At 54.6% G+C, this 27,225-nt stretch overlaps 1 protein-coding gene across 3 annotated transcripts in view; it reads left to right on the forward strand.

Moving 5' to 3' along the window:
- Window positions 1-1,143: 1,143 nt before the first annotated feature.
- The window catches only part of MMEL1 (membrane metalloendopeptidase like 1), a 36,745-nt gene continuing 10,663 nt past the window's right edge, over window positions 1,144-27,225 (forward strand). For 2 of the 3 annotated variants that reach the window (XM_070604981.1, XM_070604971.1), the window contains exons 1-11: window positions 1,764-1,904; window positions 4,098-4,261; window positions 18,332-18,409; window positions 19,189-19,248; window positions 20,187-20,348; window positions 20,610-20,690; window positions 22,384-22,479; window positions 22,965-23,083; window positions 23,678-23,743; window positions 25,154-25,288; window positions 25,374-25,463. In XM_070604981.1, coding sequence (XP_070461082.1) covers window positions 4,108-4,261; window positions 18,332-18,409; window positions 19,189-19,248; window positions 20,187-20,348; window positions 20,610-20,690; window positions 22,384-22,479; window positions 22,965-23,083; window positions 23,678-23,743; window positions 25,154-25,288; window positions 25,374-25,463 — 1,041 coding nt within the window. In that variant the 5' untranslated portion in view covers window positions 1,764-1,904; window positions 4,098-4,107. Of the gene's footprint in view, window positions 1,905-4,097; window positions 4,262-18,331; window positions 18,410-19,188; window positions 19,249-20,186; window positions 20,349-20,609; window positions 20,691-22,383; window positions 22,480-22,964; window positions 23,084-23,677; window positions 23,744-25,153; window positions 25,289-25,373; window positions 25,464-27,225 lie in introns of all 3 variants that reach the window. The other variant, XM_070604963.1, reaches the window with a different exon arrangement.

Below are 27,225 nucleotides of genomic sequence, written 5' to 3' on the forward strand. Positions count from 1 at the left end.
ATCCAGCCTGAGAGCGTGGGGCAGGGAGGGGACGGGCCCAGCAGTCAAGGGCAGGCTCTGCAGGGTCCAGGAGCAGCCCTCCAGAGGAGCAGCGATGGAGGCTAAATCCCTCTAGACCTGCCCTGGTCCCAGGACCCACGAGGGAAGGGTCACCCACCCCTCCCCCATGGTGGGCTGCCTCCTTGGACCCCAGAGCCGAGGCTGGGCCTCAGACCTCCACGTCACACATCTGCTGCCCGAGGGACAGGGAAGCGTGGGCAAGGAGCCCCCAGGAGCCCCTGAGCTCTCCTGGGAGAAGGGAATAAAGTCACCGCGCAGGAACATCCTGGGTGGCAGTAGGGGCGTCTGTGTGTACCAGTCTGGTGCATCCGGAGCCCTGGCTGGGGCTGAGGTCTGCAGCCCCCCGGCCTTTGGAGCCCCTTTCCCAACTTCTCTCGGCTGGCAGGTGTCCAAGCACCCAGCATAGCTTCGCTTGGTTCCCCCCAAACCTGCAAGTCTCAGCATCATGGCCCCTGGGAGGCGGCTGGGACCCCAGGCCCCTTACTTTCTGGCAGTTTCTGTTTTCACTGACAGAGCTGCAGATGGGAGGAACCAGTGATGGGATGGCCTCGGCGGGAAAGAGGGGCTGAGCTCCAGAGACCAGCCAGCCTCTGTGTCCACGTGGCCTTGGAGGAGAGCGGGGGCCACTCTAGCTGGACATTGTAGAGTGTGGGTCCCCGAAGTCATCATGCTCTGGGAAGGAGCTTCTGGTTGACCGGGCTGGCCCCTGGCCACCCCCCGGCTCCCCAGGAAGGACAGTTCCGGCTCTTACTCCTCTGACCTTGACCGCATCTCCACTCGGACCAGTAGCCCACAGCCAGTCTGCCAGCTCCTCACTCTGGATGGGTTTCTGGGGGACAGCCAGGAGGCTGAAGATGTGGGTGGTGTCCAGGATCTGAGCCCCTCCCACGGCGGGGCCCACCTGACAGGCCACCTGAGCATGGACTGGAATCTTCCAACAGGACTCGGCTCAGGCCTTCTAGTGAGGGAATGGCCATGAGGGGCTGTCTGCCACGAGACCCCGGCTCTTATGCCTGCCTGCCCTGACTCTCTGACAGAGTCCCTGGGGCCTGGGGGACTACTGGTTCCGTGGGATTCTGAAACGGAAGCGGAACTGCGCTGGTGACGGAGTCAGGCCTGAAGAAGCGAAGTCTGGGCTTTGCCCCAGGCCCCTGCTCCCACCAGTGGGGTGGGGGTGCCTGAGTCACACTCCAAAGCACTGGGGTGCCTCTGCCAAGCCCAGAAGCCCGTCTCCCACTCCCCTAGCCAGCGCCACCTACCACCTGGGGTTGGGGTCTGAGCCTCAAGTCCCTAGCGGCAGAAGGAGCAGCCGAGCCCCACGATAACCTAATGTGGGCGTCTCTGGGTGGGGACCCTGCCTGACAGCCCCACCCCACCCTATCATGATAAGCAGAGACACCCCCTCCTCCCCTGATACCCTGGCAAGACTCCCAGGACCCACCACCCTCCCTGGAGGCTGCAGAGAGGAACCCCATGTGGGGCCTTTGCAAACCCCACAGCCAGCGGGTTCTCTGGTCCCCAACCCTCGGGCAAGAGGGGCAGGGTGGGGAGAAGGGTCTGGCCTTCCTTCCCAGCAGCCTCTTTGGGCAGGGGGCCTGGTGTCCCAGGAGCTGCTCTCGGCCCCTCCCCCCACACCAAACCCCAATGGAACTCGCTGACTCTGAGCAGGAGAGGGTCCAGCCTCCAGGGCACCAGGCCGCATCACAAAGGAGGTCCCCCCAAGGCCCCACCTGACCTGACGCCCCACCTGGGAGACTCCTGCCTGGCCCAGCTCACAAGGTCCCTCCTGACCCAGCCTTCGGAGACCTGCTCCTGGGTGGCGGCCATTCCCGAGTGACCTGAAGGTGAGCGGAGTGAGGGGCCTGCCGGGCCAGGTTTCCCGGGCCATGAGAACACCCTCCAAGTGCCCAGCCATTTCCCCGGGGGGCCGGCGGGGCATGTAATGTGCCACCTCACCTGTCTCTGGAGCAGCACCCCCAACACAGTCCCCCTCCCGTAAGGACCCCCGTCTCCCTGGCCGGAGAAGCCTGAAGAGGCCGCGGGGTGCCCAGGGAGACGAGGACCTGGCTGCCACAGACTGGCCGCTCCCTTGTCCTCAGCCCTCTGAAGGTTTTTCTGTGTACATGCCTTTCTGTCATATTGAGTTCCAGGAAGTGAGCAGGAAGGAAGTGGATTAGCAGAATGAGTGAGTGAATCCATTAGTTCTGATCAAAGAAGGGAGAGGCCGGTGAAACGAGCCACAAAGGCCAGACCTGGCCCACCTCGTTGATTCACTCGCTCGTTCGGCAGATGTTGGGTGATGCCTCTGGGTTGGTGGACTCCAGTCTAGGTGCCGGGGACCCAGGCAGACAGAGCCCCCTGCCCGGGCCCTGACGTTCCCACGGGGGAGGCGGACAATGGGAACAGAAATAAGGGCATAGATGCCAAGTCACACGTCTGGTGGTGAAATAGAAATGAGGTCGGGGGCCAGGGCTGGAGCCAAGGCTGGCTGTGTTGAATATGGAGCCCAGGGGAGGCCTGGAGGGGGGTGACCTGGAGCAGAGACTTTCGGGGAGTGCAGGGGACATATGGGGATCTGGGGGTGCCGTGGGGAGGACGGTAGGGGGTGGGGAGAGAGGTAACAGGGCCATGGAGGGTGCTGAGATCAGAGCAGGCCTGGCTTCTCTCGGGTTGGGTCATGTGGCAGGTGATGCCCAGGGAGTTAAGACCCCCCAGGGAGTCAGGACAGAACTCAGGGGGACTCCTGGGTGTTGGCAGGTCAGAACATCTAACTCAGCCCTGATTGGTTCTCAGTGGCTGGACGCTTACCCACCAAGGGCAGGACTGGGTCTGTGCTCCTCAGACTTCTCTCAAACGTCCAGCCCCACCTAGGGCAGGGGTCAGGACCAGACCCAAACATCAGCTGTGTAACGTCTGAGGACTGGAAGCCTGAAGCACAGGGGATCAGCCAGCTGCTCCCCAGGTGTCCAATCAAATTCCAGGGGCCAGGCTCTGAGCACCAGAAAAGGAGGTGCCCATGCACACACATGCATGCACATGCACATGCATAGTCACACATGTGCACACTCGCTCATGCACGTGTGTACATGCATACATATGCTTATGCACACACAGGAGCGCATGCACACAACTCACACACGTGCATACACACACAGGGATACACACATGCACACAGGGGACATGCATGCACACTCACACACAAGGGAGCACACAAAGACCTGGGAGCCACCCGTTCTCCCTGCCGGGTCCCAGGCGGTGCGCCCTCTCCCGCACACAGCAGCAGCCCTTGTGTCCTCACCACTGCCCTCTGCCTGGGAAGGTGTCCCCTCCAGGGACAGGGTAGGGGAGACCACAGGACCTGCACACCAGCCAGGCGACTGCTGGAGCTGGTCCTGCCATGTCCCTTCCTGGCGTGTGAGGTCGCTGCCTGCCTGGATACCGGTCATTCTCATCTCCCCCCTCACTGGCTCCTGGGCTCTAGGTAGGAGAGGTGGGCAGGGAGTCCAACGGCCCAAGTCACCTCCCAAAGGGTTTCCCAATTCCAGGACCCCCTCAGCACAAGGGCCCGAGGTGGTCCCCGCTACAGAAGCCCCTAGACAAGCACAGGGAGCTGAGCCTCCTGGGTCCACTGTGCCCACCCTAAGCTATGAGCAGAGCGGTCCCTGGACCACCTCCTGCCAATGAGCCCACTTGGAGAGGCCGACCTCAGGAAGAGACTGCCACCGTGGCCAGCAGGCTAGGCCACCACCCACCATCAGACACCCTTGACATTCAGAGACTCTAGTCCAGGGAGAGGGTAGAAAGCCCTGAGACTCGGGCCTGAGGCCCAGGGGGATAGATTGGAAGATGGAGAGAGGGGCTGAGCATCCAGAAATGACCCGGCACCTGCTCCCAGACAGCATCGGTCCCTGCCAGCCTCAGGCAGGGCCTCAGAAGCTCCACACCGCGTCTCCCCTGCCCTGGTGTCCCCACCCTGGGTGGACACCGCCCCTGCCCTTGCCCTTGGGCTTGCTCAGCTGTGCACTTTCCCCGTCTAGAGACTTGGTGATGGGGAAGTCCGAAAGCCCAGTGAGGATGGTGGAGATCGCTGGCCGGTGGGGGCAGATGCACCGAAGCTTCCTGGAGGGGGGGCTGCTGCTGCTGCTGCTCCTGGTGACAGGCGCCCTGGTGGCCCTGGGCCTCCTCTACGCCAACAGCAGAGGTGAGTGAGGGCACCCCCTCCCCACAGGCCCACCCCCAACCTCCAAAGGGTCTGCATGGCTGCCCACCCTGGACAAGCCAGCCTTGTCAAATGGGGCAGGCAGCATCTGCCCTGGGCACAGGAGGCTGCAGGGCTGTGCGGCAGACCCGAGAGGAGGGGCACTGACCTGCGGGGGCGGGGGGCCCCTTCCAGAAGGCTCTGCCCAGGCACAGGCTGGTGCACAGCTGGTTCTGCAGGCTCTGAGCCCGCCGGCCTCTGGGGGACGCTTGAGATGCCGCAGACTGGGTCGCCCGCCCCAGCCGCGCAGCCCCCTCCCCTCCGGCTGGAAGCGCAGCTCCGCTGCACAGCGCACTGCAGTTGCCAGCCAGCCGGCAGCAGGAACCCACACTCCAGTGCCGGGGACCACAGCGCAGCGTCCCTCCCACCTGCCCTGGCTCACCTGCCACCACCATGGCTGCCACCCTGAGGAAGGGACCTGCTGGGAACCTCCTCTTCTGGCCCGCTGGAGGTCCGGGTCAGGGGGGCCTTGGCTTCCCAGACAGGCTCTGCTTGTTGCAAGATGGTGGGAGGGGCTGGGCTGGGGTCCCAGAGAGATGGAGGCACAGCCAGGGCTGCCCGGCAGGAACACCCTCCACTCGCAGCCCCTTCCCCATCCCCCACCCAGGCTGATGTGAGAGAGCGGGGACTGTCCACCTCAGGTGAGGGACACAGTGGGGGCTCATGTGCAGGCATGGTCAATCCAAGCTTCCCCCTGCAGCACAGCCTCAGGGGCACGTCCATAGGGTGCACACAAGCCAGCAGGTGCGGGGCGCCCTTCCCAAGGGTGGGTGGGCTCAAGACTCAGGAAAATCTGCAGGGGAAGTGCTCACGGGGCATTCTCAACAATAGGGTGTCACAGCCTTTGAATGTTCCCTCCCTGGCAGGAGCGGTCTGCACCACAGTGGGACCATGGTCCATCCCTGGGCAAGGCTGTTTCTGGGAACCAGAAGTGGGTACAGCCTATGAATGTAGTGGGCGTCCACCTGACCAGGTGCCTGACTGGACCCTGCCAGCCGCTGCGGTCTCTGGCCCCTCCAGTCTCCTGCCAGGGTAGATGAGCGCTGCCCACTCCCTGGGCACCGGGCAGAGGGAAGGGTCACTTGCTGCATGGAGAGCCCTGGGGAGCCCAGACCCTGGGGCTCACCAGGCTGAAAACATCTGGTTACAGGCTTCCAGGGGAGAGGGCTGACCCCTCACCCCAGCCGGGGGTGCAAGGGGGCCCTTCCTCTTCCAGGTAGTGCCGAGCAGCATGAGCCCACCCGACAGGAGGGACCCTCCCTGCCCAGCCTGCCTCCTCCTCGTGGTTCCCTAAACAAAAGTGGGGTCTCTGCCAGGGCTCCTCAGTCAAGACCCCTGTGCCCCCACCCCCAAAAATCGGACCCCATAGCCGATCTTGGCATCAGGTTCTGGTTGAGTTCATGGAGGGTTCATACGCAGTGTTATTATTTATTTCTAAGTATTTTCCCATTTCCACTATATATTTTTTTCACGGATTCATAAGTTGTTTAGAAATCTTTTTTTTTTTAATTTCTAGATGCATGGAGATTTTTTTAGTTATCTTTTTTACTGGTTTCTAACCTAATTGCACTCCTGTCAGAAACCATGGTTTATGACGTGCTGATTCTCTGATATTTGCCGAGCTTGCTGTGGGGCTAATACGTGGTCAGTTTTATAAGTGATCCGCGTGTGCTTGTGGGATACACCCATCACTAAATGTCAGATGAAGGGGAGATACAGATATACATACATCCGTTAGATCGATCAAATCCTCTCTATATTTGCTTTTTTTCATTTTCTTGATCTTTTACTTACTGAAAGCTCCTGCACTAGAGAACTATCCAATTTCATTGTAGTTATGTCAAGTATTCATTTGAAGGCTACGTTATTATGTGAATACAAATTTAGACTTTATCTTCCACTACATAAAATTGTGTAGTGACCCTTTCTATCTTAACAATGCCTTTTGCCTTAAATTCTGTTTTGTTTTAAATTGTTTTGTCTGATATGAATATAAGTACTCATCAGCATTTGCTTAGTCGGTTTTTGAATTGAAACTTTTTGCATCTTTAGCTTCAGATGTGTCTCTTGCAACAGTGTATTCCTGGGTTTCAGCCCATCTTTCCTGGAGGATTCAGTCTACTGATGCTCACTGTGATGGCTGAAATGGACGATTTTTCTGTTGTGTTCTTTTTGCTTCTTATGTCTCTTTTTTTCTCTTTTCTTGCCTTCTTTTGGATTGATCTCTTATTTCTCACTCTGTTTCCCTCAACTAGCTTGGAAGTTTTGTATGTCTATCCTTTTAATGGTTATCCTAGATTTTTGGTTTTAATATTTGTTACTTTAAAAGTTATAGATAAACCTTTTGCAGAAAATGAAATGTTTTTATAAAAATTACTGTGTGAAATGCAGTCTCACGCTGGCAGTCCTGTCCATCCTAGAATTCTGCTCCTCAGAAGCAGCCGCATCCCTTGTCTAGCGCAGTCAGCAAACTATGGCCCGTGGGCCAAATCTGGCCCTCTGCCTGTTTTTGTAAATAAAGTTTTATTGGAACACGGCTGTGGCCCCTCATTTATGTATTGTCCATGGCTGCTTTCATGCTACGAGAGCTAAGTTGAGTAGGTGAGACAGAGTCTGTATGTGGCTCACAAAGCCAATATACTTACTGTCTGGCCCTTTACAGAAAAATATTGCCAATCCCTGGACCGGAGTGTCTTCTCATGTTCTAAACCTGGTCTTTGAATCTTTCTCTAGCACTGTAGAGTGTTACATCATGGGGAGGGATTATAAGGTTGTGGTTAAACCCAGGCTCCTGGGTCTGACAGCCTGGCTGGGCATGCCAGCTCCCCCAGACCCTGGCCGTGTGACCTTGGAAGGTTTCCTTCATCCCTCTGTGCCTCAGTTTCCTCATCTGTAAAATGGAACATAACATAGGATGTACGTTAGAGGCTTACTTGAGGGTTCAATGATTTAATACATCAGTAACACTTAGGGAAATGTCTGTCATGTGTTCATGATCAGTTTTAGTAGCAAAATATCAGATTTTGTCATTGACCTGCTGTCGGTATTATTACTGATGTCTTGAATGGAAGGCAGGTTTAGCTCCTTAAGCACCCAGGCCCCCATCCTACCAATACAGGTATATCATTGCTTTTGGGTAAATCCCTATTCATCATTTCCAGTATTTCTACTGAGTGTTTTTCGCGGCTGAGCTACGAAGAATACTGGGGTTACATTTCCTTTCCTTGTCGTTATTTGGTTTCCTTATTAATAGCTGCCTTGAGGAGTTTTGCTTTTTCTGTCAAATTATTTTATTACAGGTCTGTCTTTGTCCATCTTAGATATCAACCTCGTGCTTGTGAAACATATTTAGTTAATCGTGGGGTGCCGTAACGTGCGCCTCGAGTACAGGTGCTCATAGTTCACAAAGGGCACTTACCGTTAATTACCCTACATGTACGTCCATCCAAAATGACTTTTCTGAATCTTAAATTCTTTCCCTATCCTTTCTGATCTTCTCTCCAAACAGTTCTTAAAAAGTGAGCAGCTTTTAATGTTGCGCAAGTAGTTACAATTCGCCGTCTCCTGCAAAAGGCGACACGCGGATGAAGTCCTCTGACAGCGTCTAAACTGAAACCCCGCCCAGCGCCTGCTGATACTGACCGTGCGGCCTGGGGGCCTGGTCCGCCTCAGCACAGCTTTCGCTCTTTTAATAAGAGGACATTAGGCTAAATCTCTGAGATCCTGTTCTCTCTGAAGGCCAACAAATCCATAAATCTGCAAAAGAGGGTCGTTTGTGCTCCACATCACAATTGCTAGGTCGTTATCAGGTGTGAGAAGGTGGCCTGAGCCTACACAGATGCGAGGTTTATCATGATCTTCCCAGAATCCCGTGAATTCTAGATCTAGGTGAGCCTTACCAGGCTCTGTCACCTTATTTTAAAACAAAACAAAAACCTTCCCAATGCTCTTCATTCTTTACGTAAATCCAAATTCCCATCTGGCATCATTTTGCTTTTCCCTGAAGAACTTGCTTTAACATTTATGGTAGTCCAAGTGTGCTGGAAATGAATTCTTCCAGCTTTTGTCTGAAAATGCCTTTATTTCTTCTGCATTATATATATATCCCATATATATATGGGTACAGGCTCTAGGCTTCTGGGTTGACTGGGTCTTTTTCCCCCATGGCTCCGTTGCCTTCCGGCTCCCCTAGCTTCTGATGAAAAGTCTGCTGTACCTACTATCTTTGCTCCTCTCCACTGTTTCTTCCTTCTTTGGTTGCCCTTGGATTTCTCTCTTTATCTTTGGCTTACAGCAGTTTGACTGTGGTGTGTCTAGGGGTGGGGTGTGTGTGCGCAAGTATTTTGCTATTTATGCTGTGCTCTTTGGAATTTGGGGTTTTGTTGTCTTTCACTAATTTTGGAAAATTCCCAGCCATTGTCTCTTCAAATTCTTCTGTCCCTTTATCTGTCTCTCTCTTTCTGGGACTCCACATATGTGTCTGTTGGATGGGTTGATGTTATCCCACAATGTTTGGATGGACTGTTCAGCTCTTCTTCACTCTTTTACTCTTGTGATACAGTTTGAAGAGTTTGACCCTAATTAGTCTTCAAGTTCACCGGTTCCTTCTTCAGCTGTATCCAACGTGCTGGCGAGACAGTCAGAGAAATCCTTCCCCCTAGTAATGAGCTATCTGTTCGTGCATGCTATCCACCTTTTCCATTAGATCCTTTAACATAATAATCACAGTTCTTTTGAAGTCCTTCTCTGATAGTGCCAATATCTGGGCTGTCTCTGTGTCTGGTTCCATTGATTACTCTATCTCATAGTGAGGGATTACGTTTTCTTGCTTTTGTGTGTGTGTGTCTCATACATTTTTACTGAATGCAGGGTCCTGAGAGCAACAGCAGAGACTGAAGTGAACAGTATTTGCATCCAGAAAGGGGCACACTTGTTCTTCTGTCGGTCTGTCAGTGAGAAGGATTGAATCAGTCTAGTCAGAAGTTAGCTGATTGGGGTTTGTTTTTGCCGTTGATACCCTCAATGCAGCACAGACTTCAGACTCCTCCAGCGATGGGCTCCGATCGCCCTGTGCTTAGAGAAGTGGGCCTCGGATTCTTGAAGGCTTTTCCCCAATTCCTGCTCTAGCCTTCGCTTTCAGCAGTGGTCAGAAGGCAACCAGGAAAACAGTTTCAGAGAGTGAAGAGCCCCTCCAAGCAGAGATGAGATTGTTCCATCTTTGATAGGACCCAGGAGTAAAAGATGGTCACCACACAAGTGGGTAAGAGGAAAGATACTTCATTTCCGCTCATTCTATCGGCCAAAGCAAGCCTCATGGGCAAACCCGCCATGAAGAGGGGGGGAATCTCCTCTTCTCCTCAGCGAGAGCAACTGCAAAGTCATGTGGCAAAGGCGTGGATGCAGAGAGGAGCCGAGATTTGGGGCCATGATGCCATCTTCCACACATTCTGGATCAGGTTATCCCAAAATATGAAATCCTTGGTGCTCTACTTGTGCTGTTTGCTGTTTCTCACTCGTGGAAGCTTGGCTTTTCATAAACGTAAATCCATGTTCAAATTGGCTTTATCTGTGAGAATCTTGTGTTACTCAGGCTGAGAAAGTTTCCCTCTGGAGAATATGCATGTTTGTTTCCATCAGGCACCTTGGGATGCTACCAGCCTGGGAGGGACTGCTCGAAATTAACTTCTCTGAGGTTTCCTTGACCACATGGTCATATAAACTCATCCCCAACATGACAGCATGACAACCAGCCTGCAGTCATGCAGTCTCTGAGGAAGGTGGTTATTTTCCACCCAGCAAAGTTCCTCATAGTCCTCCTTTGCTTAAGAGAGAGATGGGAGGCGGAGAGAGACAGAGAGAAGAAAAAATTATTTAAATCAAGGCCTTATTCAAATCAAGGCCAACCTTCAGGAGAATAAAACTTTCATAGGAAGTGTCAAAATTATTTTTTTTAATGTAGAGAATCTGTGAAAATAATTCACATTTTACAGAAGTCATACCAGCAAATATAAAAGAACAAAGAGTAGATTACGTGTCAGTCAGGTATTAAGGAAAGCTTCTCCCTCCGGGAAGCACGAAGGAGAAGAACAGCCGTGTGTGGGGTCTGTTTGCTGTGAGTCCTGTTGGCCCTACTTTATTGTTAGGGGTGGTCTCCATCCTATTCAGTCTTGGTGTCAGAGGGCGCTTGCTGTTTTGCTTTTTCTCTTGCTCATAAGAACAAAGATTTTGAGTAAGAATATGAGGGCTGGAAGTCCACACTCTACCACTTGCTGGTGACGTGACCTTGCGTGTGTCGGCCCACCTCCCTGTCGGTTTTCTCATCAGGAAAGTGGAGATGGTGACACTGACAAGCTTCCTGTGATAATTTAAGGAGGCAATGTAAGTCAAAGGGCAATGTAGAAAAACATGCATCTAAGTCAGTTTGGGAAATGTTGCCTCAAAAGCCCCCTGTATCCTCAGGCAACTCTTTTTTTTCTTTCTTTCTTTCTTTTTTTTTTTTTTGCTGAGGAAGATTCACCCTGTGCTATCATCCACTGCTGATGTTCCTCTTTTATTTATTTATTTTTCTTAGTGAGGAAGATTGGCCCTGAGCTAAAATCTGTGCCCATCTTCCTCTTTTTTTTTTGGTATGTGGGATGCCGTCATAGCATGGCTTGATAAGTGGTGTGTAGGTCTGCGCCCAGGATCCAAACCTGTGAACCCTGGGCAACTGAAGCAGAGCATGAAAACTTAACCACTACACCACTGGGCCGGTCCTCAATCTTCCTCTTTTTCTATGTGAGCCACTGCCACAGCATGGCCACTGACAGACAAGTGGTGCCCAGGAACTGAACCCAGGCCGCTGAAGCAGAATGCACCAAATCTAACCCCTAGGCTACTAGGGGGGCCCCTCAGGCAACACTTGAGCTGTAGCATCTGATGAACTTACCCTGGGAGTCCCCCAACCAGCAGGTTATGGCAGCTCGTGCTGGGGATTGTGGGGGAAACGGAAGAGGGACGTGAGCATGCAGGAGGCATGGAGTTGCCTCTTCAGTCTGGTAGTTTGTTCTGGATGTCTGACTAGACTGGAAGCCAATTAATCAGAGGCATCGTTTGGGTCTCCCATAACACTTTTTTTTAAAAAAAGAATAGGCTTTATTTTTAAAGATTGGCACCTGAGCTAACATCTATTGCCATTCTTCTTTCTTTTTCTTCCTCTTCTCTCCCAAGCCCCCCAGTACATAGATGTATATTCTAGTTGTGGGTCCTTCTAGTTGTGGCATGTGGGACGCCGCCTCAGCATGGCTTGATGAGCAGTGCCCTGTCCACACCCAGGATCTAAACTGGCGAAACCCTGGGCTGCTAAAGCGGAGTGCATGAACTTAACCACTCGGCCACAGAGCCGGCCCCTCTGATAACACTTGATTCACCCTATTTACCTTTATTTTCCCCTTCTGGTGCTCACCATTCCTTCCCCCCAATCTGGGCTTCCAACTGGTTTCATGTTCTATCTGCATGGAGACATTTCTTTAGTGTGTGTTGTAGTGCACTTGTGATGGAGACAAATCTCTAAGCTTTTATCTGAAAAGTCTTTATTTCACTCTCGATTTTTAAATATATTTTTCCTGGGTATAGTATTCTAAGTTGATAGTTCTTTTTTCTTTCAAGAGTTCATTCCATCACCTTCCAACCTCCATTGTTTGTGATGAGAGCTTGGCCATGATTCTCATTGTTGTGCCCCTGAATGTAATGGGGGTTTTTTCCATCTGAATGTATTTAAGACCTTCTTTATCTTTAGCCCTTAGCGCTTTGACTATGGTGCTGCCGCGTGTGGTTTTCTCTGTGTTTGTCCTGCACGTCTTGGATCTGTAGGCATGTGTGACCCCACACCACCTCTCTGGGACGCTAGTTACACAAATGCTAAGTCACTTCATATTGTCCTACAGGCCTCAGGTCCTCTGTTTAGGTTGTTTTGAAAGTAATTTTTTAAAGTTTTAGAACAGTTTTAGGTTTACAGAATTATTGCAAAGATAGTACAGGGTTCCCATATAGTCTATACCCAGTTTTCTGTTATTAACCTCTTACATTAGTGTGATACATTTGTCACAGGTAACAAACCAATCTTGATATATTACTGCTAACTAAGTCCATGCTTTATTGGGATTTCCTCAGTTTTCCCCTCATGTCCTTTTCTGTCCCAGGATCCTATCCAGGACACCACGTCACATGTAGTTGTTAAATCTCCTTGGGTTCCTCTTGGCTGTGATGCTCTCTCAGACGTTCTTTGTTTTTTATGATCTTGACAGTTGGAGGAGTATTGGCCACATGCTTTGGAGAATGTCTCTCGACTGGGATTTGTCTGGTGTTTTCCTCCTGATTAGACTGTGGTGATATATTTGGAAAGGAAGACCACAGGTCAAGGGTCGGTACCTTCAGTGACTTCTCACTGATGTTGACCTTGATCACAGAGCTCGAGGTGGTGTTTGTCAAGGGTTTTCCCACTGTGAAGTTACTTTTCTTCCCTCTCTTTCCACACTGTCCTCTTCGAAAGGAAGTCACTATGTGCAGCCCACACTTAAGGGGTGAGGAGTTATGCTCCACACCCTTAGAGGTGAAGTAGCTGCATAAACTGCTTGGAATTCCTCTGTATGGGGGAACTGTCTATTCTCCCTTATTTATTTATTTATTCAATGATTTATTGATGTCAGTATAAACTCATGCATATTTATTTATACTTTTGGGTTATAATCCAATACTACTTTATTTTATTGCTCAAATTGATCCAACTTTGGCTCCTGAGGGCTTTGTCAGTTGGCTTCTGTACCCCTTTGACACACCCACATCACTGTGGGTTTGGGGTTTTGGAGGGGGTAGTACTTTATTACTTCCTAACACTATAAGATGTCCTAGGCTCATCTTGTGTATTTCCCGCCCCAGTTAATAGTTAGTTAACTGAATAGTTAATAGAATCAGCCATTTCTCCAAGGACCTCTGGTTCCTTTTATTGGATAATGGTGTTAGAAATCAAGATCTGGGTGCTAGGTATATTCATTGCTACTGAATTGTTGTTTCTTCCAGTCACTCTGCTGAAGGGCGAGGAGACGTGTGTGTGTGTGCTAACTCATGTGTATACACATTATCTATAAATATCTGTGTATGTAACAACCTGTATCTATATGAAGCTGAAGATGAGTTTATGCTGATGTCTCCAACTCTAAGGCATCACCACGTGGATCACTCTAGCCTCCTCCCCTTGCTCGTCTGTAACCTTCCGGTGCAACAGTGGGAAGCCTGCCATTTGCTACCCATTTTCTTCCTTAGTCAATTCCAATATGCAGACATAGCGGTTTCAGAATTGCTCAGCTGCGTTCTCTTGGGGAACAACTTTATCAACTAGAGTACAGCACTATGTACCGATCCTTTTGCCTTTAGTCTTGCAGACTCTGCTTATTTCCAAAGTGACTGAGGTCAGCCCCTTCAACCCCTACCTCTTTCAGTGAGGTTATTACATACACTTGTGATGCATTTAGCTTCTCAGGCTGCATTTCATCCTGGGACCCCCTAATGTCCTAAATGTTTTTTTTAATTTGCATACATCAGGGTTTACTCTTTGTGCTGTGAAGTTCTGTGGGTTTTGACAACTGTTTAATATATTGTGCTCACCATTACAGTATTATGCAGAAGAGTTTCCCTGTCCTAAAATATCCCTTGTGCGTCACCTATCCTACATCCACCACCCCCACTCCACACCCGTGCCACGCTCCCGGCAATCGTTGTTTACTACCTCTGTAGTTTTGTTTTTCCAGAATGTCACAGTATGATTGGTATCATACTGTATGTAGCTTTTTCAGACTGACTTCTTTCACTTAGTAATATACACCTTAGATGCATCCATGTCTTTTTCTGGCTTGACAGTTTATTTCTTTTTATTGCTGAATAATAATTCCATTGTATAGATATAATACAGTTTATTTATTCATTATCCCATTGAAGGGCATTGTGGTTGCTGCCACTTTTTTGAGATTATGAATAAGGCTGCTATAAACATTTACATTCAGGTTTTTGTGTAGATGTAAGTTTTGTGTAGACGTAAATCAGTTGGGTAAACACTGAGGAGTGGGATTGCTGGATCATATTGTAAGACTGTCTTTGGTTTTATAAGAAACTGCCCAACTGTCTTCCAAGGTGGCTCAGACCACTTTGCTTTCCCACCAGCAATGAGTGAGCACTCCCATTGTCTACACCCTCACCAGCACTTAATATCATCAGTTTTTTGCATTTTAGCCATTCTAATAGGAGTATAGCAGTATCTCATCATTCTTGCAATTTACAATTTCCTATTGAAAAGGATGTTAAGCATTCTTTGTATGCCTATTTTCCAACTGGGTATTTTCTTTAGTGAGTTGTCTTTTTATATCTTTCGCCCACTTTTTAATTAGGATGTTTCTTTTCTTATTGTTGAGTTTTAAGGATTCTTTGTACATTTTGGATACAAATGTTTTATCAGATATATGTTTGCATATATTTCAGTTTGTATCTCATCTTTTTACTAACAAGTCTTTCACAGAGCAGAGGTTTTTAATTTTAATAAAGTCTAACATTGATTTTTTTCTCTCATGGATCATGCTATTTGCATTGTATTCTAAAAGTCATCACCAAACCCAAGGTCATGCAGAATTTCTCCTATGTTTTCTTCAAGAAGCTTTATAGCTTTTTATGTTATATTTATGACTGTGGTTCATTTTGCATTAATTTTTGTGTAAGGTGTAAGGTCTGCATCTAAATTTTTTGGTTTGTTTTTGTATACGGATGTCCAATTGTTCCATTGTGGACATTTATTGAGTGGCTATCCTTCTCCATCAAATTGCCTTTGCTCCTTTGTCAAAGATCGGTTGACTATATTTGCGTGGCTCTATTGCTGGGCTCTCTAATCTGTCCCATTGATTTGCGTGTCTCTTCTTTTGCCAGTACTGTGCTGTCTTGATTACTCGCAGCCTTCTAGTGAGTATCGAAACCAAGCACTGTGAGTCCTCCAACTTCATTCTTCTTCTTCTTCTTTTTTTTTTTTTTTGGTAAGGAAGATTGACCCTGAGCTAACATCTGTTGCCAAGCTTCCTCTTTTTGCTTGAGGAAGATTGACCCTGAGCTAACATCTGTGCCAGTCTTCCTCTATTTTATGTGGGATGCCTCCGCAGCATGGCTTGATGAGCGGCGCTAGGTCCACGCCCAGGATCCAAACCTGCGAACCCCAGGCCACTGAAGTAGAGCATGCAATTGTAACCACTCTGCCACTGGGCCAGCCCCCAACCTCATCCTTCTTCATCATTGTGTTGGCTATTCTAGATCTTATCCTTTCCACACAAACTTTGGAATCAGTTTGTCAAATCAGCAGAGTAGCTTGCTGGGACTTTGGGATTATTTGGAATCTATAGATAAAGTTGGGAAGACCTGACATTTTAATAAGATTGTCTCCCAATCCACCAACACAGACTATCTCTCCATCTATTTAGATATTTGATTTGTTTTCATCAGTTTTGTCATTTTCCGCATATAGAGCCCACACATATTTTATTAGATTTATACCTAAATTTTTCATTTTTAAGTGCTATTATAAATGGATTGTTGCTATAATTTCAAATTCCAATTAATTATTCATTGCCAATATATAGGAAAGCATTTGACTTTCATATATTAAGCTGGATCCTGTGACCTGGTATAGCCTCTTAATAGTTCGGGAGTTTTTTGCTTGGTTCTTTGGGATTTTCTGCGTAGAAGACCACATCATCTGCAAACAGAGAGTCCCATTACTTCCTTTCCTAGCTGTATACCTTTTTTTCCTTTTCTCATCTTACTGAACCAGCAGGACCCTTAGGACGATGTTGACCAGGAGTGGTGAGAGACGACAGCCTTGCTTTCTTCCTCATCTCAGGGGACATCATCCAGTCTCTCACCAGTAACTACAATGTTAGCTCTGGGCTTTTTGTAGATGTTTTCCTCTGTTCAGTTTTTTCATTCCTTTTCCTTTGTGCCTCAAATGGGATCATTTATATGGACCTATATATGACACTAATTCTTTCTTTTGCTGTATTCACTGTGCTGTTAAACTTATAAAACAAATTCTTCACTTCTTGAGTTGCATTTCCATTCAGTTCTTTTCTATCATTTCCATTGATCTGGTAAGATTTACCGTATATCTACATACGTTTTCCATCTTTTGTGTAAGACCCTATAACTTATGTGGCCCATATTGCCTGCTTTCCATGTGGGAGGATTTCACGCAGCTCCCCTGCCCTGCACCTGCCTTCAGGCACCCCCAGTGTGCACTCAGGGCAGGCCCCATGATAAAGGACTGCGGGTGGGTGCAGATGCACCCTCTGCTGGGGGCTCCTGGCAACCCCAGTCCCTCACGCCTGCCCACATGCGGGTGTGAAAGGCTTGTTAAAACTTCCTCCAGCTTCAGCTCTCCTTCCAGAGGAGTCTGCCCTCCTCCTGTCTAGTGGAAGCCAGAGGTGACAGCAGCCATAGGTCCCTCCTCTCCTGGGAAGGGCTCACCCGTTTCTGGGCTCCGGCTCACGAGGGCTCTGTGCCCTCAGCTTTGTGGTGGGCTTCTAAAAGCTCTCGTGTTGTCACTTCCACAGCTTGTTAGGGTGGGAGCCACAGTCTTGTTTAGACTTTCTGCATCCTAATCGGAAACAGAAATCCCTTCTCCGCCTGGTCCTCTCTTGGGCCAGAGGTCAGAGGTCCTTCCAGTCCACTCTTTCACTGAGGGTGCTGCCCTTTGAGGTCCAGGGTCTAGCTCCTTTTCCCGAGGCTCTGGGTTCCTGAGATTGGCAAGCCCCCATGGGGCAGCCATGACAGCACCACTTATCACTTCGTTTCTGTTTCTGATCTGCGGCACTGTCCTTCTCTTCTCTGAAGCTCAGATTTCCCTTTAAACAGTTTGTGTTAATATATGTATCCTGCAGCAATTTCCTTCTGTCTCCACTGCATGGGGCTCTGTGAGGGTGGGGCCCGTGTCAGACCCTTATCTGAACCTTCAGTGCCCACCACCAGGCTGGCTCGTAATAATCAACAAATATTGGATCAATGGACAAACGAGTGGCAGATGGGAAGAGCAGCAATCAGCAGGTGGAAGAGAAACACCTCTCCCCACGCACCCCAGATCACGTTTCATAAATGTTCCCTTGAATGGCCAGGACCCCAGGCAACACCCAACATTTTCAGGGCTCCCCACAGTCTCTGCAGTCTTTGCAGCCAGGGCTGAACCAGGTCCCAGCCCTGCCCCCAGCCCTGGCCTGGACGAGCCCCTGTTCCCTCCGTGTGCCTCTCGGGTGGGGAAATTCACCCATAAGCCAGGTCTGAAGGTGGCCAGGCCTGGCGTGCCCTCTCCCTGGACCTTCGCCTCCCCCTTCCCTCCACCTTGCCCTTTTGCCCCCCAAGCCCCTCTCCAGGCAGAGCTGACAGCCTGCCACGGAAGCTCCCGATGCTGACCACGCAGTGCCCGGCCCCTGCCCCATGCGGTGCAAGGATGGAGGCAGGGTGGCTCTGCAGCTTCAGCAGAAAGTGCAGGTGGAAGGGCTGGAGCTGTGGGTGGCCAGTGGGTCAGGAAATGACCCCTCCACAAGACATCCTTTCCCCAAAGGAGCCTATTGTTCCTGCTGGCAGGGCGCCAGGAGCCACCCATCTTGCATGGGGTGCCCATGACCCCAAGGTAGAAGAGGACATCAGAGGGGACTTGTTTAGGGGACAGGCGGTCCTGCCTCAGGAACCCACTGGGCCCAGCAGATGGTGGGGGCTGGGGGTTGGGGCAAGGAGGCCCTCCCCGCCCTCAGAGATGAGCTGTGCTGCGGCCCTGTGTCGTCTTGGTTCCCTGGTGACCAGCCCCCGCTAGATGGGGAGGGGCCTCCCCATGCAGCGAGCGCCTGGAGCACCCAGCCCTGCAGGAGAATGCCAGTGCCGTCCCAAGGAGGTCCCAAGGTGCCTGGAGGAGCAGCGGCTGGAGGCCCGAGAGCTGAATGCTGTGTTTCTCCCCAGGGAAGCAGCTGCCGCTCTCTACCGGCTGGCTTCGCTTCTCAAAGGAAGAGAAGAGCATTATAGAACGAAAGCCCCGAGGTAGCCCTGCCTCCCCTGTAAACACCCCGGGCGGTCTGGCCCTCTGTGGCAGGGCAGGGAGCCCGCGGCTGGGCCGGGTTCCACAGCAGGCCAGGGTGTGTGGCAGGAGGGCGGGGCCCTGCCTGGGGCAGCCAGAGTCCCCAGGGAAGAGAAGACGGTGGCAGGGACACAGTCATGAGCACCCGCTGGATGCAGGATGCTCCCTGGGGGCGGGAACCCGCACAAGTTCCGTGGCACCGCAGGCTCTGGGCACTGCCCCCGAGGCCAGGCAGGTGCACATTTCCACAACCAGCCGGTGCTGGGGGCAGGGGTGTGCTGAGAGGGGCAGCACAGGAAGGCTGCCTGAGGAGCTGGCCCCTGACAGGGCGAGAGCTGGCTGGGCAGACAGGCGGGAGGGCAGAATGGCCGGCTTCACCCCTGGGGGCCTGGGGCAGCTGTGGGGGTCAGTGGAGGCAGCGGGCATAAAGGGGCTCCCAGGTCACTGCAGGGGTCGGGCCAGAATGAGGCTCACCGCACTTTAGGACCCCGGCCTGGGCCACCCGGGAAGATGTGGGCTGTCCTCCAGACCTGCCCTCAGGGCCCAAGGCTGGTCCACCCACAGGGGCTAGAGGTGGCCTTGAAGCCTGACCCCCCACACACAGCAGACTTACCCCACCCGGCCTCACCCTGTGCCCCCACCCCTCCTGTGCCCCATCCTCCAACCTGCAGCCACCCACCCCACCCTGCCCACCTATACCCACCCGGCCTCTCCACGCGCTCACGCCGCTCCTTGCCCGCAGCCGTCAAAGGGCCCAAGGACTTGGACGAAATCTGCACCACCCCTGGCTGTGTGATGGCAGGTAAGCCCCTTCCCTCCACCTACACAGCTGGCCCAGGGGCCGGGGCTCCCGGCGATGCTGGCACAGGCCTGCCTGAGCCCAAGGGGGCAGCCCCGAGACATGGCTATGGGCCTGTGGGCTGACCTGGGCCCTGCACACAGGTGGGGACTCGGCAGTGGGGGGAGGAGGCGGGTGCTGCTCTGATTTCTCACCCCCCGCACCCCCCTGGGAAGCCACCCCTGTGCCCCTGAGGCCCCTGTGGCCTGGAGGGCACAGCACGGGGACCCCGGGGCTGTCTCCTGCATTCACAGAAAGGGCTGGCGTACACGCATCCTCTCTCAGGATCCCTCCCAGGAACCTGCCTATAAACTGGGGGCGTATCTGCTATTTGCAGATGAGAAAAAGTGGTGAAAACGATGTGAAGAAACACAATCGAGAAAACTCAGAAATGCATTTTTTCTGCCCACGTTGGGGTCGTGGATGGGTGCCCACGGTCGTGCCTCCTGTGAGGTTCCAGTCAAGCAGAACAGAATTCAAGGGAGGGTCCTGGGTGGGGGTCCCGGGTGCTGCCCCCCCAGTACACTGACAAGTAAGGGGACTCCAGGGGCAGTGTGGGGGTGAAAGACCCTGGCGGGGGGCTCACGGGGGCAGGGCCACCAGCTGAGCGCTCCTGTGAGCCGGGCAGCCCCAGCCCATCACCTCGGCCCTCTTGTCCCACTGCTGCCGTCCCAGATTTGCAGATGTGAAAATGGAGGATCAGAGAGGGCAGGGGAGTTCGAGGTCGTGTGGCTCATAAGTGGTAGACCCAGAACTTGAACCCCTCACTGCTGACCTCCCTGAGGCTCAGAGGGGGGACCGATGCTCCCAGGAGCACACAGCTGCCACCGAACATCCGACTATCCACGGGGCCGCCCACAGCTGGGTCTCCCCTCTTCCTCTCCACCCCTGGGAACGAGCAGCCGCCAGGATTATCCAGAACATGGACGCGTCCAAGGAACCGTGTGACGACTTCTACGAGTACGCGTGCGGAGGCTGGCTGCGGCGCCACGTGATCCCTGAGACCAACTCCCGCTACAGTGTCTTCGACATCCTTCGAGATGAGCTGGAGGTCATCCTCAAAGGTGGGAGCAGCCGCCACCGTGAGGGCTGGAGCAGGGGGAGGCTGTGCATCTGCTGCTCTTGTGGGCGGGCAGTGGGGGGCTGAGGGACGGCCTACTGAGCTCTCCTCTGTCCGGTGGGCACAGGGGAGAGGGAGTCGCCCCGGATAAAGGCCCAGCACGGCAGAGGGACCCCTCCCAATGAGCGCGTGAGGCACGAGAACCTTTGACCTGGCCCCCAGCAGCCACCTCAGGCCTCTGTCTAGCTTTCTCCTCTGCCCACAGCGGTGCTGGAGAATTCCAACGGCAAGGACCGGCCGGCCGTGCGGAAGGCCAAGATTCTGTACCGCTCCTGCATGAACGAGAGTGAGTGCGGGTGGGGCTGCGGGGAGGGGCCAAGGCGGGGGCTGGCCCCTGGGGCTGCCCCTACCAGAACCCCGTTCAGCTCCAGGACCCCACAGCCCCTGCAGCCTACCACAGTGGACTCATGCCAGAGGATTGTGTGCTTTGCCCCCCACCTGGCCAGCGGGTCCAGGCTCCCCGTGGGGCATGGACCTGCTGCAGCTGCCTGTGACCCCACGCACACCCTGACCCCAGCACAGGCCACGTTCTGTTCAGGCAGGAGGAAGACAGTGAGGGGCCTGCCTGGGGGTCCCAGGGAATGCTGTGTGTGTGTGTGTGTGTGTGTGTGTGTGTGTGTGCATGTATGCATGTATGTGCATATGTGTATTGTGTATTGTTAAACAAAAACAATATTTGTGACACTTGTTAAAGACGGTCAGGCAGACTTCCTTCTGGACCATTGTGACATGAGGACCACCGCAGTGGGGGAGGAAGCTCGCACTCAGCTCTGAATACAGCAGGGGCAAGTTGGGGTTTGTAGCCAAGGAGCAGGGTTGGGGGCAGCGGATGGAAGATGACTAAGCGTAACATCAGGGGTGAGTGGGATTCTGGCTGAGCCCCCCGACAGGCGTCTTGGTGAAAGGCACCTGGGGGTGGAGGGGGTGGGGACCAGCTCAGATATCCAGGGTGGAGGGTTCTTGCTGAAACTGGATTTTACAAGGAAGTGCACAGATGGGCCCAGCAGAAGGTGCAGGGGCCTGACTAACATGGGTCAAGCAAAGAATCTCTGTCAGTGTATGTGGTGTGGATGTGTGCGTGTGTGTGTGTACACATGTGCATGTGTGTGCATGTATCTCTGTGTGTGATCCACTGCTGGCAGCTTCCCTGAGTTTTCTCCCCACTTCCAACCAAGGGCCAGCCAGAGAAAGCCAAGCGTGCCCCGGCCAGTCATGCAGGATGCCCACTTCCTGTCAGTGCCCCCAGCTTCCTGGGCCCTCAGCCCCCTCGGGGCGCTCCTGGAGCCCCCTTTTCTCCACCATGAAGCTCCCCTCCCCTGCCTGCCTTTGAGTCTGGCCAGATCAAGTGAGGTGGCCGGCCTCCCTGCCACTGCCCGCCCTGCCCCTGCCTGCCCTGAGGGCCCTTTCCCCCTGGGCCGGCTCCCCTCGTTTGACTCTGCATTCCCACCTTCATCCCGCCTTCACTTTGTTTTTGAGTGAAATTCTCCTAAGCTTCCTGCCTGATCATGGCTGCCGGGAGAAGTCAGTCTTACACTCCATCGGCATGTTTGGCCATGATGCCAGAGCTCCCCTAGTCTGGCCCTGAATTCGTGCCCCACCGTCCCCTTCCAGAGCGCCCAGGGCCGCCAGTTCCTGCCCCTTTCTGAGCACCCCTGGGTGGCTCTCAGCCTCTCCTGCTAGTGGCCACAGGGCCTCCCTCAGTGGCTCACTCACCCCCCCATGCTCACCTGCTTGCAGCTCCCAGGCCTGTCCCCCCGCCCGCACTCTGTCCTGGTGGCTCCCACACTTTCATCAATCCTCAGGCCCTTTCATGCTTGCGTCCTGTCTCCACTCTTTCCGGGCCCTTCTGGGACCTGTGCTACAGAGTCTGACGAGAGGGGTGGGCTGTGCACTGGACACGCGGTGTCCCCCGGGTCTGTGTGATGGCAGTGTCACACCCACCAGGCGTCTGGGTGAGTGACCACTCCTTCCCTTCTCAGGTGTCATAGAGGATCGAGGCTCTAAGCCCCTGCTGGACATCTTAGAGGTGGTGGGTGGCTGGCCAGTGGCCATGGACAAGTGGAACGACACCGTCGGTAAGGAAAGCTAGGGCCTGGTGGCAGCTGAGGGTGCACCCATCCAGGCCGGTGCTGGGGCATTTGCTGTTGGCAGGCTCCCTGTGGCTGGCCCCCTCCAGTCCTGCAGAGGGGGTCCCTTCCCGAGCCGTAGGGAGGACTGGTTTCCCAGACCGAGGGCTCCCGGCTCTGGGCGTGTGCTCTGCTCTCTGCACTCTGCCCCCACCTCAACCCCAGGTAGATGCACGGGGCGCACCAAGAAGCTGGCAGCCTCGGGCACACAGCGCTGCTCTCAGGGCCCTGCTGTCCCCAGTGGACTATTTGGGGATGCGCGTCCCAGGGTTCCCCAGCCTCCAAGGCCCACAAGTGTGCTCACCTCCCTGAGCTGGGCAGAGGTTCCCCACGTCCCCTGAGCTCTGGGCTCAGAGGCGGGGACTCACCGTCCGATGAGGGCTGGGCTGGACCCCGGGGCCCAGCGGTCTCCAGCATGGGGCACTGACCCCCAGGCCCCAGGTGGGAGCTGGAGCAGCAGCTGGCCGTGATGAACACGCAGTTCAACAGGCGTGTCCTCATCGACCTCTTCATCTGGAACGACGACCAGAACTCCAGCCGCCACATCATCTACGTACGAGCCGTGCTGGGGGGCCGGGGTAGGCCGGGTCCCCGTGCCTGGCTGGGGGCTCTCACAGCACAGCGGGGAGATGGCAAGGCCGTGGCCAGAGGGGGCAGGCGAGACCCAGCGTGCTCCTGGGGCCCTGCTCTCGTCCAAGTCTGTGATTTGGGGGCCCCACCTCCACGAACGGGGTCCTGATGAGAGAGGTCCTGATGAGAAGGGCTGGCCCAGGTGTTGAGCTGATTCTCAGGACCGTCCAGGCCTTTGGCACCAGGGCAGGATGGCTGACCTCTGAGAGCCACCACTGGCAACAGCTAGCAGGCCAAAGAGAGGCCGCATGGTGAATGTCCACACCACTCTGGGAGGGCGAGGGCGCTTCCAGGTCCCACGGGTGGCCTGCACCCACTCAGCCACCTGAGGCCCAGCCTGGCAGCTCTCGCCCAGCACTCACAGAGTGGGGCTGGGCACCTGCCCACTCTCCAGCATCGCCCCCTCCAGGTGGAGCCCGTGTTCCCGCTGGGCACAGTCGGTGGGGGGGCTGCCCGCCTCAGCCAGGCTGTGGGGACCCCCACTCTTCACCCAGGTTCACACCCTCTGTGTCTCCAGATAGACCAGCCCACCTTGGGCATGCCATCGCGGGAGTACTATTTCAATGAGGGCCACAACCGGAAGGTGAGTTGGGCTGGACCCCAGCGCCCCTGGACTTCTCAGCCTGCCCCTCTGCTCTGGGTGCCCTCCTGCTGCCACCTCAGGGCCCACCTGTGGCCCAGCTCTCCACGCATCACCTGGCCCACGCCCCCACGTCCAGCCTCTGTGAGCACCTGCGGGGCACAGGCCCAGCGCTGAGGGCTGGGGACGCAGGCGGGCACCTCCGCCTTTACCGCTGTCATAGGGAGTGTCCCTAAACACCCGATGCCAGGCTCAGGGACAAGCGCGGCTCGGCCTGGCAGCCCCAGGGGGCACACCCTGCCATTCACAGCCCATGGGCGCAGGACTGCAGTCCACGTGGCCGGTGGGGCCCAGAGGGGTCTGAAAGCAGGCCGCCCGGCCCTGGGTTGCTCCCTTAGCCATTCTGCTCCTGCGTCAAGCGAGGAGAGAGACGAGGAACCAAATAGTGGCAAGGCAGGCAGGACCCGGGCTGCGGGATTTGGAGGGAAGAGCCAGGGAAGGAAGGACAGGGAGCCAAAGTGAAAAGGCAGGAGGTGAGAAATGATGGGGAAGCAATATGGTGGGCCTCCTGGAGCAGGCAGGCTCTGAGTTAGGCTGTGAAGGATGGATCCAGCCAGGAGAAAAGACCAGTGTGGCCAAAAGAAGCTGTGGAGTGGGGCCAAGGGGCTGAGAGAACCAGATCGAGGAACCTCCCTCAGAGTAGCAGGGACTGGGGCACCTGGAGGCCTCAAGCCCAACAGCCCTGGATCAGACCCAGCAGCTGCCAGCGAGACTGGCCTGGGGGCATCAGCCCAGCCTGATGCCAAGGAATGAGAAACCCAAGGAGGTGGCCTCTGTGGCTCCTCCCGCAACAAGGAAAGCTCCTCCCAGGATGAAGGGTGAAGAAGGCAGGTCCAGAAGGGCAGACATCCTCAGGACCCAATTCCGGACCCTCGGGCTGAGGGGAGCCTGGCTAGGGCAGCCCACCCTTCATTCTGGCACCCCATGGCCCTGGACCTTTACTGCCCACCCACTGTGTGCCCAGCACTTTATATGCAGCCATGCAGCTTGGCACAGTGGGTCTCCTAATGTCGTGGAAGCTCAGGGACACGGGGTCATATGCAGAAGGATGGAGTAGGGGACCCAGTCCCGAGCCATCTGGGGGCGGCCTAAGCTACAGGCCAACTCGCAGGTCTTGGGGGGGGGAGCACAGTCCACCCGCGTTGCTGGCAGCCCCTCTGGCAGGCTTGTCCGGGACTGTGAGCGACAGCAGAGGGCTCCGGCCTGGGAGGGCGCGGGCAGTCTGGAACGCCCCCATCCCAGTGAGCTTCCTGGGGCCTGTTTATGTCATATGCCCACCCCCAATCCCACAGAGCTCCATGGGGGCCAAGGTGGCCGAGGCCTCCAGACTCCGTCCCACGTCCTTTGGCCCAGGTGCGGGAAGCCTACCTACAGTTCATGGTGTCGGTGGCCACGATGCTGCGGGCAGACATGAAGCTGCCCAAGGACAGCCACCTGGTGTGGCAGGACATGGTGCAGGTGCTGGAGCTGGAGACGCAGCTGGCGAACGTGAGACTGTGTCCCATGGTAGGGGGGTGGTACCTGGGCCCTGGCCACCCCTGTCTCCCACGTGACTGCCTGGCACCGGGTGCAGGCCACAGCCCCCCAGGAGGAGAGGCACGACGTCACAGCCCTGTACCACAGGATGGACCTGGAGGAGCTCCAGAACAAGTTTGGCCTGAAGGTGAGCCCCGGCCACCCTCACCACCCCGCCTCTCTCGTTTAAGCCTTAAAAATACGCCCATCCCTGAGCAGGGGGCCATGTAACTGGTCACCCAAACCTGGACACTTTCACATCAGGACAGCAGGTGTCAACTGGGTTGTCTAGGGACACAAGGACACCCTATCTGTGAGGTGGCTGCTGCAATGACCCCACTTTTCCAAGAAGGAAACAGGCTGGGAGGGGCTGCTGACTCGCCCGAGTTAGGGAGACCCCAACCCAGGGCCCTCTGTCCCCAAGTCCTGCTCAGAACCCCGGCCTGGCTCTGCTCCATGGCTCTGCCTGCCACAGACCCAGGCGCCCTCCCCTCCCCAGGGGCCAGGCCTCATGCTTAGGGGCTGGGGGCTGGGCAGGAGCAGCCCAGCGAGGGGAGGGGGAGCCCCCCCAAACTCACTCAGGGCCCTGACTGACCTGAGTGGCCAGCCTCAAGGGGCCTCCTCCTGCAGAAGGAGGGGCAGAAATGAAGTTCTAGCCATGGCCAGCTGAGGGCCCAGTCAGAGGGAGGAGGGCGAGGGTGGGGACAGACCCAAAGTCAGAGGGAAGAGGACAGGGGTGGGGACAGGACCCAAAGTCAGAGGGATGAGGACGGGGTGGCGACAGGACCAAAGTTTGAGGGAGGAAGACAGGGGTGAGGGGACAGGACCCAAGGTCACAGGGAGGAGGATGGGGTGAGGATAGACTCAAAGTCAGAAGGAGGAGGACGGGGTGAGGACAGACCCAAAGTCAGAGGGATGAGGACAGGGGTGAGGGGACAGGACCCAAAGTCAGAGGGAGGAGGACCCTGCCAGGGGCTCACAGCACCTGGTGTCCAGAAGCCTCCGTGGCCCCAGGATCCTGCTCCCTTGTCGCTGGTCCCCACAGGGCCCTGCTGGGACACCCCGTCCCCAGAGCAGCCCAACGGTCACCCAGCGAACCAAGCAGGCAAACCCCGCCTGGAGCTGTGCTCCAGTGCAGCAGGGACAGGAAGGCGAGTGCCAAGGTCCCAAGGCAGGGCCTGCAGGCGGCCGGAGGCAAGAAGAAGCCGGGCAGGTGAAGGGCGGACAGCGTCGGACCGTCAGGGCACTGGCGTTGATGTTGCGTGAGATGGTTTGGGCCACAGAAGGGACAAGACTTGACTCTCATCCACGAGGATCTGGCCCCCGAGGAGACAAGCTGAAGGGGACAGGGGCAAGAAGCAGGGAGACTCATCGGAGGCTGCAGTGCCCCCCGGGCAGGGATGGTGGCCCTGGGATGAGTGGTGACGGAAGTGGTGAGAGGGGTGCCTTCCAGGTTTATCTGGAGGCTAGAACCCACAGATCTGCAAACGGACCAAATAAGGGAAGCGAGAGAAGGAGGACTCACGTGGCCTGAAGTTGCCGTGGGGTGGGCACGGGAGCAGGTTGGGGTGGTGGGGCTGAGAACCCAGGGTTTGGGGTGTTTGGTTTATAATGCCCTATAAACGCTTAGAACTGGCACAAAGTGAGCACGTCCACAGAGCCCCTCCTCAGATCAGGACTTCAGCCACTTCTTTTTTTTTTTTCAAATTGGCACCTGACCTAACATCTATTGCCAATCTCCTCCTCCTCCTCCTTCTCCCCAAAGCCCCCTAGTACCTAGTTGTATATTTTAGTTGTGGGTCCTTCTAGTTCTGGCATGTGGGACGCCCGCTCAGCATGACCTGATGAGCGGTGCCACGTCCTCACTTAGGATCCGAAACAGCGAAACCCTGGGCCACTGAAGCAGAGCA

Source organism: Equus przewalskii, chromosome 2 (assembly GCF_037783145.1).
Source record: "Equus przewalskii isolate Varuska chromosome 2, EquPr2, whole genome shotgun sequence".
Classification (NCBI taxonomy): domain Eukaryota; kingdom Metazoa; phylum Chordata; class Mammalia; order Perissodactyla; family Equidae; genus Equus; species Equus przewalskii.